Below are 14,513 nucleotides of genomic sequence, written 5' to 3'. Positions count from 1 at the left end.
GGGGGGCCACCTGGGTTGGGTACATCCCTGGCTTGGGAAGGGTTAACGGCACCGTGTGTCTGTCTCTGGAGCCTTTTGTTTCTTTCCCATTTTTTTCTCCCCCCCTTCCCCTTTTTAATGAGGGGTTAGCACAGCTGTAATTGCAGGTTCCAACTTTCCGCCAGCAAACACGGCTGAGAAACTTTAAACACGGCGGCGGTGGCGGGGATGCGTGGATCCGGCCACCGCCCCTCCTGTGGGCACCCACCGGGGTGGCAGAGACCCACGGGGTGCCAAGCCGTGCCGCCGGCGGGGACCCCCGCTGCACCAGGTCTCCGGGCACGGCCTGCTTTTGGGGGAAAACCCTCTGGTTTCAGGCTGCCGGGAGGAGGAGGAAGACGAGGGCGAAGGCTTCCTGGAGGGAAGAGCAGCTGAAACCGCCTGGGCAAACACACAGCAGGGGCTGTGCCCGTGGCAGCGGCGATAAAGCCCCAGCGTGAGCCGGCGGGCTCGGTGGCCTCACCGACAAAGGGGGCTGGCGGGAGCCTGCTCGCCGCAGCCCTAAACACTCCAAAAACACCTTTTATTCTGAGCGCTGCCTCGCAGGCCCGGGGGGAGGCAGGGGGACGGGGGGTGGCGGGGGTTCGTGTCCCCCCAGCCTTGCGGCCAGGTGCTGGGGTGCGCTGCTCCCCCCGTGCTGAGGCTTCTCCTTCTGCAGCCGCTCGCCGCATCCCCCGGGAGGGGCAGGACGCGGCCCCTCGGTGCCGAGCATCCTCCCCGCCTCGGCCCTTGCTCGCTCATGGGAGCTTGCACGCAAGCCGTGCCAAAAACCATCGCTGGTGCAGCTGTGCCGGTGCTTGCCGGGCTCTGTGCCCACCGCCCCGCCGGGGCGATGCCAGCCAAGAAGCGAAGCGCCGCGACCGCATCCACCCCCGGTGCCCTGGCTGCCGGGAGCGCAGGGGTTTTCCGGGGTGCTGCCACCCGGGACGGTGGAGGTTGGGGCTGTGCGGGCGCGATGCTCCCGGGGCAGGGGGGGGGGGGCTTTGCCGTGCCCGCGGCACCCCGTGGGCGGCATCCCCGCGGGCGGCATCGCCGCTGCGCACGCCGCAGCCCGCTCCGGCGGCAGGCGAGATGCAGGGGAGGTGGAACGGGGAAGCTGTGTTTTCTGGTGTCCCGAAGGCATGGGAAACGTGCCGACATGGCCGCCTGCATGCTGGATCCCTCACCGGAGAGCCGCCGCGGCCCTTTGCTTTCCCGCTCCGTCACCGCCGTCCCGAAGCCGGGGCCGGGGGGAGAGCCGAGTGCCGTGGCAGGTATTTGTCCCCGTGACGGGAGCAGAAGGAATGTGCCCTTGGCGGGGAGGGACGGACGCAGGGACACCGTTCCCTGCCCTTGCCGCCATCGTGTCCCCCGGCTGTGAAGCTGCCTGCCGCGGGCACCGAGCCGAGGTGGGGCACCGTGGTGCTGCCGTGCCCGTGGTGGGGGGCACAGGTGACCCGGGGACCGGCAGTGCCTCTCTGTGCCTGTCCCTCGAGGCCACCGGCTGTGTTTTGACCCGGCTCGAGCTCTCCATGTCCTTCATACCGAGGACCCGCCGGGGGACATGGAGGCAGATGCCACACAGGGGGGTTTGAGGGACCGCCATGCTGTGGGGCCGTCCGTGCCAGCTCCTGTTGGAGCCTTTTGTCCCCAGGTTTTGTCACCTGTGGAGCTGCCCTGCTGTCCCTGCCCATCTCCCCTGGCTTGCAGCCCTCACCTGCATGCCAGCTCAATTTTTCTGGTGTTAGTAACGTCACATAACGACGTCACATGGATGTCACCTCGCTGCACACCTACCCCGGCCCTGGACGCTGCCCGGGGCCGTGCCCTGTGGCCCTGGTCCCCGCTGGGGCTGTGCACGGCCGGTGCGTGCTGCAGAGCTGTTGCAGGCTCGTCCCCGAGTCCCTCTGTCCATGTGCGTGCTCCCTCGGTGCGTTTCTGCAGAGAGCCACCCGTGCAACGAGCGGGCCGGCCTCAGCTCAGCACCGTTCGGCGGGCGCAGCCGGCTGGTCGCCTCTCCACCCGTGGGCACGGGCATCTCCCCGAGCCCTGGGCCGGGCTGAGCGTCGCCACAGTGGGATGTGGGGGGGCTGCCAGCCCTCCCCTCGAATTTCGGTGCTTGGTGGCAGAGCACCCTTCTCTCCTGGCCTCTGCCTGAGCACCTCGGGGTGCTGCTTAGCAAATTAGCGCCCAAATCAACCCGCTTGCCTCTAATTGGGGGTGAGTCTTTGAGGACGTGGTTGGGGAGGAAGCCCCCCCCCTCCGAGGGGCTGCCGCGATGCTTTATCTGGGTGGACAGATCCCTCCTAATTGAGCAGATATTCCGTGTTCGCAAACAGATGGCTCCTTTGCATCAATTATTCCTTATCTGTGTAACCGGGGATGATTTGCTGACAGATAGCGCGGGGTGAAGTTAAAGCAAGGAGGCGGCCGGTGCTTCGCGCCGGCTCTGGCTGCTGCCTGGGGGGTCCCAAGGGGCACAGGCGTCGAGGGGGGGACGCATCCTGGCTGTCCCTTGGGCAGGCAGGACCCGTCTCTGGTGCTTTTGCACCTTGCCAGGAAAATAGAAGGGGTGGCGGCTGCGGGCTGGCACCGGTGTGGGGCTGATGGATGGGTTGGCATCTGGGGTGCTGCCGGGGGTCCCCGGGGAGCAGGAGGGTGCCAGCCTTGGCTTGGCAACCGCTGCCAAAATCCGCTTTCCCCACCGTGACCCTGGCCTGGCTCGCCGTTCCCTGACTACGTCTTGCCTAATGCTGCTGTGACGCATGACGGGGGATGATTAATGCTAATTAATGATTAGTTGCTCAGGGTATCAAAGTGCGCCCCGGCCCTTTCCCGTGCCCACAGGTAGGGGATTGCTGCCTGCTGCTGCCGGTGGCATCACCCCGGGAGGAGGAGCGGTGGCACGGCATCCCCCCTGGGACCCCGGGGAGATGTCCCTGCCGTCTCCAGGGATCCCATGCCAAGCTTTCGGGGACGGGGACTGGTCCCCGGGCTTGTCCCTTGCCCGCTGTGAAAGTTGCCTTCTGTTAATCTTTGGGAAAGAGAAGAGCATCTCGCCATCGCCGGGGCAGCTGGTGGCACCCCGCCAGTTGGAGCCAGTACGTGGTGGCACTCGAGGACTCGCGGGATGTGCCGAGTGCTCGCGGTTGTGCGGTGCTGCCATATGGATTCCATAAATTAAACCTTTCCAGGAAGCGAACGGTAAATTTATACGTCCGCTCGCGTGCGTGGCTCATTGCGTCTAAGGGCTTCCCAGCAAAAAATTCACCTACCATCCATCTCGCTTCGGCTCTCCACTTTTATAGGACTAGTCCCAAGAAAAACGGGATCAACATAAAATCCTTGCTGTGCTGCAACCCTGACCCTGAAGTCCCCAAATCGGGAGCGGGGTGTCCCCTATGGATGTCCCCTGTGGGTGTCCCCTATGGCAGGAGGGGAGGTTGCCCGCATCCCGGGGTGGGCACGGCATCCCGGGGACCCGCTCGGACGTGGGGCTGGGTTGTCCGTGCGTCTGTCCCAGAGCTGGGATGCGTGCGGTGTCGCTGGCCGTCGCTTTATTAAAGATAAACAGAAGCAGCGACAGCCCGAGCTGTGTGTCTGGACGCACCTGACGCGGGAGGGTGACAGCTACAACAAACACGGGGCCGCAGCAGCGCCCGGGGACGCCGGGGGTCAGGGAGGGGGACTGTCCCCAAACCGAGTGAGAAGCAGCGGCAACGCTGTCCCCGTCCCTGCGGCACGTTCGCCTCGCCGGCCTGGCAGGGACGGCGATGGGGGGGGGGTTGTTGATCTCGAGTAAACACTGCCCGGTTGAGTAATCGGGAGCTGCCTAACCGGCCAGCTGCCGCCGGCGAGCAAGGGGACGCCGCTTTGATTCATGTCCTCTCCCCCCCCTCCAGCCTTTCTTGTCTGGCCGTGCTGGGAGCCATCGGCCGGATCCAGCTGTAGGCTGGCGTGCGGCTCCCTGCGCTGGCCACGTGCACTGGCCGGCAGGAAAACAAAAGCATCCTGTGTCTGTGTGCCCCGGTCCCCCCCGTGCCCCCCACCCGTGCCGGCGGTGCTCCGGCCCTGCCGCGCTCGGGCCGGGGAAGGGAAAGGCGCTGAGTTTCTGTCCTGCTTCTCTTCCAGGCGTCCTCTTCGTCCCTCGAGACAGCTGCCGCCAAGCCTGCCGCCGGTGAGCCCCGGCACCGGGTGGCCAGCACCGGGGAGAGCGTGGGGACGGGCGGCAGTGCTGCCCCGGACATCGGCCAGCGGACGGCTTTGGATGCGGAGGGCGCGGACGCTGGAGCCACAAGTAGGTGATGCCGGGGGATGCCGGGGGGTGCGGGCATGCCGTCCCCGAGGGCTGTCCCCTGTCTCGCCGCGGGGTGTACCGCCAGCCCGGTGCGCCGCCACGGTTTGGGTCTCCCAGCGAAGGCTCGCGCCCGGTGGTTTGGGGTTGGGGCTCCGAAACCCGCAGCACCGCTGGGGAGGTGACCCTGCCAGCACCTTGGTGCCTGCCCGCCGTCCCCGGGGCCGTGAGTCAGGCCGTGGGCGCTGGGGGAGAGCCGCGGCGTTGGGCTGCGCTGCGCCGGAGAGCTGGGGGGGCCCCCGGGGCTGGGCCGGCCCGCGGCTCCCGGGACTCAGCCGCCCCGTCTGTCAGGAGCAGCAGCATTTTTGGGAGAGGTATCACGCGTGCTTCCCGCCTGCCGCCTCCCTGGACCGGCTTGTTTGCCAGCCCTTCCCGGCGGGCGCGCCTTGCCGTGCTGTGCCGCGCCGTGCCGTGCCACGCCAGGCTGCTTTGATCTGGCAGCCACTGATGGTGCCGGTTCCTGGCTCTGGGCTGGGGCGAGCCGGGAACCGCAAGGTGCAGCGGGCAGGGAGCTGGGGCAGGCAGCGCTGCCTCCACGGGGCGAGGGGGCTGCTTGGCGGGGCGGGGGGGGTGTGTGTGACCCCCCCCGCCACGTCCCCGAGGAAGGGCACTTCCCGGGGACACGGTGGCCCGCGTCGGCTGTCAATCAGCCCTGCGGGGATTCGGCCCCGGTTTGGGACCCCGCGAGGCTCTGTGTCCCCCGGGGGGGCCGGGAGGCATTTGCAAGCTGCTCACAGCCCAGCCGGCAGCGGCGCGGAGGCAAGCTGGGAGCCGTGGCCTGGAACGGACCCGCCGGAGTCAGCTCGGGATTTATTACCCTGCCAGTGGCTGCCGGGCAAAGGTGACAGTGACTAATGGCTTGTTACACGCCTGCCACATCTCATCTGCGCACCGCAGCCGGCTGCTGGCGCTCCCAGCCCCGGTGTGCGGGCAGCCTGCGCCCGCCCTCCCTTCCCTGGGGGGGGGGGACGGGGGCGACCCCCCCCGTGCCCCTGTGGGGACCTCAGCCAGAGCGGGTGACGGTGACGGCTGGCCGGCTTGGCACGGGAATCCATCCCCGTGCAGAGGATGGGGACCTGCTCTGGCAGCATCCCCGCGGCCGCGGCCAGGCAGAGCCGGGCTGGCATCCCTGGGGGTGCCGCCGTACCTTGGGGCTTCCCAGCCGGTGGCACATCCCAGGATGTCCCGGTGAGCCTCGTGTGACACGCAGGACTTTCTGGCGCACGAAACTCCTTCGTGGTTGCAAAACCATGAGCTGTGTTTGCCACCGCTCTGCCGGCACCGCAGCAATCCCGTGCCGGGGTTGCCGGGGTGCGACGTGGAGGAGAGCGTGCGTGTGCGGATGGATGCTGACAAAGCCACAAATGCATTCACTAGGAAAATTAAAAAATTAACAGGCATTGGCTCGCTCTAGATTAGTAAAGGCAGGGAGATAAAAGCGGCTCTTTATACCTTGTGAGAATTGCTGATAAGGGCATTTGTTCCTCTGTATTCTTTAAAAAGAATGCAATAAAAATTTAAAATAGAACGGGAAAAGGGAGATGGGGGGGAGAAAGCGCTGGCGCTGCCGACAAGGAGGGCTGGGGGAGGCGGCGGGCAGCATCGGCGCCGCGGGCAGCACCGGCGTGGTGGGCAGCGGGGCCTGTTGGAGGAAGAGGAGGAGGATGGAGGGGAAGCCGAGGCCAGGGTGAGCCGGGAAGGGGCTCGGGTGGGTGGGTGGGTGGGTGCGTGTGGTGCTGTGGCAGCTTGCTTGGGGACAGCTGGGTGCCCCCGCCGTGGCCCACATCTCCTCCCGCAGAGATGTAAGTCCACGGCCGGCAGCACCAGGACCGAATTCCTCGCTGGAGCCTCCTTTCTGGCCGGGGAAGGTCGGTCGGGGTCCTGCCTGTTGGAGCCTGCTGAGCCTGTCCGGCGTGCGGAGCCGACTGGCATGGCTTGTAATGGCTGGTAAATGGCTGGCCACTTCCTCCGCTTGCGAGTGGGCCGAGCCCCACCCCGGTTGTTTCACTGGTGTCTCCAAACTGGGGTGCGGGCAGAGCCCTCAGGGTGACGGTGAGATGGCACAGTGGTGACCACCACTGTCCCTGCCTGCTGGGGACGGTGCTGTCCCCAATCCTGCACCCAGTGCAGGGGCTGCACGGAGGGGGCCGTCGTGGGAACACCCCTTAATCTCCGCAGGGTCCGGACTCAGGACTGGGTGCTCGCCGTGATGGGTCGGGCTGGCACCTCCGAGCTTTGGGGTGTCGCAGAGCCTGTTTGGAGGGCGAAGCAGTTTTGGGGTGGGGGTCGAAGGGCTGGATGCCTGGCACAGGCACGCCCATCGGTGCCTGGCACAGGCACGCCCTCAGCGCTGCATTTGGGGGGCGATGGAGGGAGGGCGAGGGGCGCGGTGCGCCCCTCGCCCTCCCTCCATCGCCCCCCAAATGCGGGGACACACACACACGCCTGAGCATCGGGGTCAGAGCTGTCACCCCCCATAACCCTAATTCTTGGGGGGTCCCCCCTCCTTCCCCAGCATCCCTTTTAGGGACCCCCCCCTTCGGTACCTCCCTCCCCCGGGGGGAAGGTGCCAGCCGCCCGTCCCCCCCCCCTCCGTCGGGGCCCTGCCCTGCCCGGCCCGGCCCCCGGTGAGTCACGCTCCAGCCGTGTGGCTCCCGGGGCGGCGGGCGGGCGCCGAGGGAAGCAGGAAGCGGCGGGGGGGGAAGGCTCGGCTCGGCTCGGCTCGGCTCGGCTCGGCTCGGCTCCTTCCACCGCTCTGCCCATGGAGGAGCGCAGCCCCCGCTGGACAGCGCGGCCGATGGGTGAGTGTTACCCCCCCTCCCCACTCCGGGTACCCCCCCCCCCCCCCCCCCCCCCCCCCGCTGCAGGCTGGGGGGCTGCGGTGATGGGCTGCGCTGGAGGGGTGGGGATGGGTCCCCTGTGCTCCCGCCGACTCCCGCTGCTGGTTGGGATGAGGGGTTCCGGCACGGGGGACGGAGGTCACCCTAAGGCTGGGGGTTGGAGGTCGCGCTGGGCTTGGGGGACCTTGTGGCGTGGGGGATTGAGGTCGCCCTGGGGTTGAGAGACCCCGTGGTGTGGGGGATGGAGGTCACCCTGGAGTTGGGGGAACCCCCTCATGTGGGGGACTGGGGTCACCCTGGAGTTGGGGGACCCCGTGGCATAGGGGGCGGAGGTCGCCTGGGCTTAGGGGACACTGTTGTTTGGGGGATGGAGGTTACCCTGGAGTTGCGAGACCCCATGGTGCGGGGGGGCTGAGGTCAGCCTGGGGTTGAGAGACCCCGTGGTGTGGGGGATGGAGGTCACCCTGGAGTTGGGGGAACCCCATCATGTGGGGGACTGAGGTCACCCTAGAGTTGGGGGACCCCATGGCATAGGGGGCGGAGGCCGCCCTGGGCTTGAAGGACACGGTCATTTTGGGGATGGAGGTCACCTTGAGGTTGGGGGACCCCGTGGTGTGGAGGATGGAGGTCACCCTGGAGTTGGGGGACCCCGTGGCATACGGGGCAGAGGTTGCCTGGGCTTAGGGGACACTGTTGTTTGGGGGATGGAGGTTACCCTGGACTTGCAAGACCCCATGGTGTGGGGGGCTGAGGTGACCCTGGGCCTGGGGGAACCCATGCTGTGGGGATGGTGGTCACTCTGGGGCTGGGCAAACCCATGGTGTGGGGGATGGAGGTCACCCTGGAGTTGGGGGACCCCATTGTGTGGGGGACAGAAGTCACCCTGGGCCTGGGGGAACCCATGGTGTGGGAGACGAAGGTCAGCCAGGGGTTGAGAGACCCCATGGTGTGGAGGACAGAGGTCACCCTGGGGTTGGGGGAACCTGTGAAGTGGGGGATGGAGCTCACCCTGGGGTGGGGGGAACCACATCACGTGGGGGACTGAGGTCACCCTAGAGATGGGGGACCCTATGGCATAGGGGGCGGAGGTCACCCTGGGCTTGAGGGACATGGTCATTTTGGGGATGGAGGTCACCTTGAGGTTGGGAGACCCCGTGGTGTGGGGGATGGAGGTCGCCTTTGGCTTGGGGGACCCCATGGTGTGAGGGGTGCAGGTCGCCCTGGGGTTGGGGGTCCCAGAGGTGTGGGGAACGGAGGTTGCCCTGGGCTTGGGGGACCCCGTCATGTGGGGGACAGAGGTCTCTGTGGGCTTCAGGGCCCCCATTGTGTGGGGGTTAGGGGACCCCATGGCGTGAGGGGTGGAGGTTGCCCCGGAGCTGGGGTTCCAGCTGGGGGCTGTTGGGGGGAGATGAGACCCGCTGGGTGCTGCAGGCTCAGGGTCCGATGTCGGCCGAGGTGCTCGGACCCCGTGTCCCACATTGCCGCAGAGACCCTTTGGGTTGTTTCCCACGGGGAGAGCCCGGCCCGCGGGCTGGCAGGCACGGGAGCGCACCGGGCCGTGCCGGGCGCTCGGCCGGCGGCACCGACCTTGGCACGTCTCCTTGCCTTGCTGTCTGTACGTTTCCCGAGCCAAGTGCGCGGGGCGCTGCCGCGGGGCCGTGCCTCAGTTTACCCACGCACTGCTCCACCTGAGCGGGTAGCTTTTGTATCATCCGTGTTTCTGGACACGCGGGACCGCCGGGGCCGGGGAGGGAGCGTGTTGCCAAACCAACCGTGCAGCCTGACGCGGGGAGCCTGGGCACCGCGTGCCGCAGCGGGGTGATGCCGTGGCCCCGGCGTCTCGCCTGGCTCATCGGCTGCCGCCGTGTTTATTGCTCTGCTCCATCCTTGCCCTTCCACCCCTGCCTGCGCCGCCTGCCTTGCCCTTCGCCCTGGGGCCCGGCGGTTCGCCGTGCCGTGCTCGCAGCCGCGCTCGCGCCCTATGTTGTGCTGCGTTCCGGTGACTACTTTGCACGGTGCAGCCGGTGCCAGCACCCAGCTGCTGTCCCTGAACCCTGGGCGAGTGCCCGCTGCCAGCCCTTGGAGCAGCAGGGCAAGTGCCCGGCTCTCTTCCTCCTCCTCCTCCTCCTCCTCCAGCGCTGAGCCGGGCAGGGGGCACGGAGCTGGGGCGGGTGCCGGCGTGCCGTGTGGGTGCCCGTTGGGCCACGAGCGGGAGCCACGGAGGGAGTTAATGGAGGGAAAAGGCAGCGGGAAGCCAGCTCCTCTTCCTGCAAGCGTGCGCGTGCGCGCCGGGCCATGCGAGCATCGGGGTGAGCCCGTGTGGTTTGTGGGTGTGCCCCCGCGGGGCCGCGCGTGGGCAAGGTGAGCGTGCGCCAGGCTGCGTGTGCGCTTGGCAGCCTGTTTGTGTAACCCGGTGGGGAGGTGTTGGCTGTGATGACGGCGAGCGGCGGTGCGGCAGGGCTGGCCGGCCAAGGCCAGCGGCTCCTGTGGGGCCGGGGCGGGGGGGTGCGGGGTGTGCATGGGGAAGGCTGCCTGTGCACATGCGTGTGCAAGCGTTGCGTGACCCAAGGGTGTGCTGGCAGCTGCTGGTGCAAGCGGTGCGTGCTGAGCGTGCTCACCCCCCCCCCCCCCCCGCCTTGTTGGGTGCACACCGGGGTGTGCGTGCATGCACGCACATGGGCGTTTGCCTGCACGCCCCTGTGAGCCTGCGCTCGTGTGTGCACGCACGAGTGTGCACGCCCGGGGCCTTTTTTGGGTGGTGGTGGGGTTTGGGGGGGGGTGTGTGTGTGTGTGTGTGTGTGTTGGCTGCAGGGCAGGGAGCATTACAGCGGAGACAGTGGCTTTGGCGGGGGGCCACGCTGCTGGGGGGGCGCGGGGGGTGCCGCGGGACACAAGACAGTTTATCACTTCCTGACGTGCCAGCGGCCGGGACGGGGCTGCAGGTTGGGGGGCAGCTCGAGGGGGAGGCGTTATTTTTAATCTCCGCTCTCCCGCTCCTTTCTCCGGCCCCCCAGCCCTCTCCCCCAGGCGCTGCCCCTCACCCTGGCGTCTGGCAGCAGCCCGTGGGAGGTCGGGGTCTGGGGGGGGGGTCTGGGTGGGCTGTGCCTGGGGCTTTCTGCCCGCGCTGGCCATGCTCCAGCTGGGTGCAAGGCGATGGTGCTCCCACCCCACATCGGGGGGGGGGGGGGGGGGGGGGGCACAGCGCCATGGGTCACACCTCTGTCCCCGAGCCCCGGCACCGATGCCAGCCCCGGGCGCAAGGTTTGGCATCACAGCGTGGGCAGGGGGAAATGGCCTTTGCCTGCCTTCGCCTTCGTGTCCCCGTGGGGTGACCCGACCTAGATCCCCGTGTGCCGGCGTTGCTCGGGTGCAGCACCCGCCTGCAGGGTGGTGGGTGTCCCCGGGGGGCCCAGGTGCCCGGGGGGGCCGCAGGGCAGCACCGCCAAGCCCCAGCTCCCGTCTGGGAAGGGGCAGCTGGGACGGAGCTTGGCACGCCGCAGCCGCCCGGGCAAGCTGCCAGGGGGATTGCCCTTGAAATAGCCCTTGCCGTGCCTCGTGCTTTGGCTGCCCCGGCTGCTCAGCCGTGGGGCCACCCCATGTCCCGTCGTCCCCCCCCCGCCCCTCCCGGCACCCCACTGCCTGCCGGCGGTTGCAACGCGGCGCGGGAGGAAGCGCGCCCCGGCACTCCCGCGCCGATAACGGCAGCCGCCTTATCGCGGGGCCTTCTGCAAGGGCGGGTGGCTTGGTTCCCCCGGCCCTTATCTGCCTCGGCCGTTGGCCCCGGTTGGGCTCGCAGCCCCTCCTTGACCCCCCCCCCCAGCACCCGGCGTAGTGCCCGCAGGGTCGACCCTTCGGGGGCGGCCGCTTGGCAGCCTGCCCCCTCTATCCTTTTTGAAGTTTAAAATCCATTTAAGTCAAGAGGAGGGAAAGTTATTGCCTCTAAAGCCCCTTGCGTTGAGCAGTAAATCCTCTTTGCCGCGCTGACGCCGCCTCTTAGCACCCGCGGGACCGGGGGTGACTCCTGGGGGGGCCAGGCTGCATGTCCCCCTCCCCAAGCCCTGGCACCCTGCAGGCGGGCGCTGCGGGTGCTTTTACGGCTGGGAGAGAGCGGGGAGCCCCGCGTGCCCCCTCTAAAGCATGGCCAGCGTGGGGTCAGGGTCCCTTTGAAGCCCCCCAGCCTCGCTGAGCTGGCAGGAGCATCGCTGCTGCTTGCTTGGCGCTTGCTCGCTGCTTGCTTGCTGCTTGCTCGCTGCTTGCTTGGTGCTTGCTCGCTGCTTGCTTGCCACTTGTTTGCTGCTTGCTCACCACTTGCTCGCCACTTGCTCACCACTTCCTTGCTCACACTGATTTGGTCCAGGAAGGGGGTTCTCCTTGTGGCATTGATGCCCCGGTGTCCCCCACCGTGTGGCATGGCACGGGAGCCTGCACCCCCCCGCTGCCGTGCACCCGGTGGGGTTTGAGGCTGATGGAGCGGGAGCTTGATGTGCTGCCGGCACGCCAGTGTTTTTATTTGATTTCCCTTCTCCAGAGCTGGCAATATTTAAATATTAATGCCTGCCTCTAATTGCTGTCTCAGAGGAGGGGGTCGGCATGGGAGCGGGCGCAGGGGCGGCAGCACCGGCTAATTTTGTTGTCTCGGGGAGTGTTTGCCGAGGAGAAATGTTTGTGCATGCATACATGTGGATTTTTACTCCCTTGGGATTTGCTTGGCCCTGGCAGCGACATGCGGTGGGGGGGGGGGCCCGGGCTGTGATGCCACCAGGGTGGCCGGATCCCCCCCCACCCCCCCTGTTTTGCAGTGGGGTTTGCAATGGGGCACCCCCAGCATCCAGGGGCCCCTCTCCCACGCCTGGGGCGGGAGGGTTAATGGCAAGGGGGGGTTTTCTTTGGGCAGAGCGGCGTCAGATGCTTGCGTGCTCGCTTCCTGTAATAAAGCGACCGCCGGCGCGCTTGTCACCTGCTCTCTGTTGTGCTGCCAAGCGGCAGACATGCCGCTTCTTGCTGCGGGCCCTGGCGTGCTCCCCGCCGCCGCCGCTCCTCCCGCCCGCCCCAGGCACTCGCCCTGTGCCAGCGCGGCATTAGCAGGTGTTTCGGGGAGGGTGCGACGGTGCCTGTTGCCGCATGCCCCATGCGGGCGGGGGCCGTTTAACTGTTCCTCGCCGCGGCTGCGCCCCCTTCGCCGCCCTCCCCGCCTCCCCCGGGGCGTAGCGGCGATGCCGGGGATCGGCACCGGGGTGCTGGCGCCCGGGGCCCCGCGCCGCCCCTCTCCCCTGGGACCCGCCACCGGGGTGCCGGGTCCTCCCCACGGCACCCTTGCTCCACGGTCCTACTGTTCCCCAGCATTTGGGGTGCTGAGCCCCACGGGAGGTTGGCAAAGCCCCTTGGCAGAGCCAGCCCAGCTGCAGGCAGGGGTCTGCGGTTGTCCCCGGCTGTGCCATGCTGTGCCACGCAGTTGGATCGTGAGGGGGGTCAATGCAATACGTGCCGTGCACGGCCTGTGCAAGCTGCTTGGCACCGCTGCTGCTCGCTGTGCCGTGCCGTGCCGTGCAACCCCCTTGGACACACAGGGCACTGCTGCTCGCCGTGCCGTGCCGTGCAACCCCCTTGAACACACAGGGCGCTGCTGCTCGCCGTGCCGTGCCGTGCAACCCCCTTGAACACACAGGGCACTGCTGCTCGCCGTGCCGTGCCATGCCGTGCCGTGCAACCCCCTTGGACACACAGGGCACTGCTGCTCGCCATGCCGTGCCGTGCCGTGCCATGCCATGCTGTGCAACCCCCTTGGACACCCAGGGCACTGCTGCTCGCTGTGCCATGCCATGCCGTGCTGTGCAACCCCCTTGGACACACAGGACACTGCTGCTCGCCATGCCGTGCCGTGCCGTGCCGTGCCGTGCCGTGCTGTGCCGTGCAACCCCCTTGGACACCCAGGGCACTGCTGCTCGCCGTGCCGTGCCATGCCATGCTGTGCAACCCCCTTGGACACACAGGGCACTGCTGCTCGCCGTGCCATGCCATGCCGTGCTGTGCAACCCCCTTGGACACACAGGACACTGCTGCTCGCCATGCCGTGCCGTGCCGTGCCGTGCCGTGCTGTGCCGTGCAACCCCCTTGGACACCCAGGGCACTGCTGCTCGCCGTGCCGTGCCATGCCGTGCTGTGCAACCCCCTTGGACGCACAGGGCACTGCTGCTCACCGTGCCGTGCCGTGCCATGCCGTGCCACCCCGTTGGACACACAGCCCTGGTGCCAGCATCTTCCCAGGCTTTCCAGCCCTGTTGGGGGGATTTTCCCCCTGGGGGGTTAATCTCTGCTCGCCCCAATGCCCTCTGACTCCCCAGCCGGTTTGCCACCCTCGCCTGCAGCCGTTGCTCCCTGCCCGCTCCCGCCGAGGCCCCGGCTGCGCAATCTCCTTCCTCCCACCCGGCGCAGCGCGGTGACACCTCCGTCCCCATTAATCCTGCGGCGAGGCGCCGCGTTTGCCGGGGTCCTGCTCCCGTTAACCCCGGCTGCAGGGAATTGGCACCGCCGTAATCTGGCAGGGAGGCTCATTGGAAGGGGCTAACGTCGGGTCTGCTCCCGAAGGACAGCCGGTGCCTCTCCCCAGCCGCTCGCAGGCTGGAGCATGGTAGATGCGGGGTGCAGGGAGGGCTGGGGGTGAACTGCACCCGAATATCCCCCGTGGAGGAGGCAGGACGGGTTTTGCTCCTTCCCACCCGCATCCTGCCCCGGTCCAGCCCCGGCTCCCGGCACTGGCTTTGTTTCCGCCGTATAACAAGATGATGGGTTAGGGTCAAGCTGCGGGTTCATAACTTGTTGGAAGACTTTGCCGAACAATAAAGGTGTCTGGCTTTATATCTGCTCGTATTTTATCCGCGCCACGGCCTTTCCCCAGTGCCGGCCGGGATTTACGGCGGGGGATATTTGAACGTGTCGAGGCAAGCTGGGGAAGCCGAGGCCGACCCCCCTTCCCCACGCCTTTGCATTCAGTGCCTGTGCGCTGAAATATTTACCTTCCAGCTCCTCTGACAGTTCAAGCCGTCTCGTGAAGCAAAGGTTATTGAACTGCGAATGTTATGACATTACATTTTTGTGTCTGCACTTTCAAGATGCGTGATGCAGCCTGAATGATAAGTGATCTCGGGGTTAAGGGTGGGTTGTTTTTTTTTTTTTTTTTTTTTTCCTTCTCCTTTCCCTCCCTCCTGCTCTCCTCCCCGCCTCGGCGCGGGCTGTTGGCTCTGCTGGGGCTTGATAAGGCTCCCTTTTATTGCCCTGCCTTTGCATTCCTGCCGCTGGTCTCC

The 14,513-nt window shown here is 67.2% G+C and overlaps 1 protein-coding gene across 2 annotated transcripts in view; it reads left to right on the top strand.

Annotated features, from left to right (window-relative positions):
• Window positions 1-14,513, top strand: part of GSE1 (Gse1 coiled-coil protein) — a 108,155-nt gene that overhangs the window by 32,944 nt on the left and 60,698 nt on the right. For both annotated transcript variants that reach the window (XM_075510960.1, XM_075510961.1), the window contains exon 2: window positions 4,150-4,315. In XM_075510960.1, the coding sequence (XP_075367075.1) occupies window positions 4,150-4,315 (166 nt within the window). The remainder of the gene's footprint in view (window positions 1-4,149; window positions 4,316-14,513) is intronic.

This window comes from Mycteria americana, chromosome 8 (assembly GCF_035582795.1).
Source record: "Mycteria americana isolate JAX WOST 10 ecotype Jacksonville Zoo and Gardens chromosome 8, USCA_MyAme_1.0, whole genome shotgun sequence".
Taxonomy (NCBI): Eukaryota; Metazoa; Chordata; class Aves; order Ciconiiformes; family Ciconiidae; genus Mycteria; species Mycteria americana.
The sequence above is the reverse complement of the archived record's forward strand: the minus strand, read 5'-3'. Positions and strand labels throughout refer to the sequence as shown.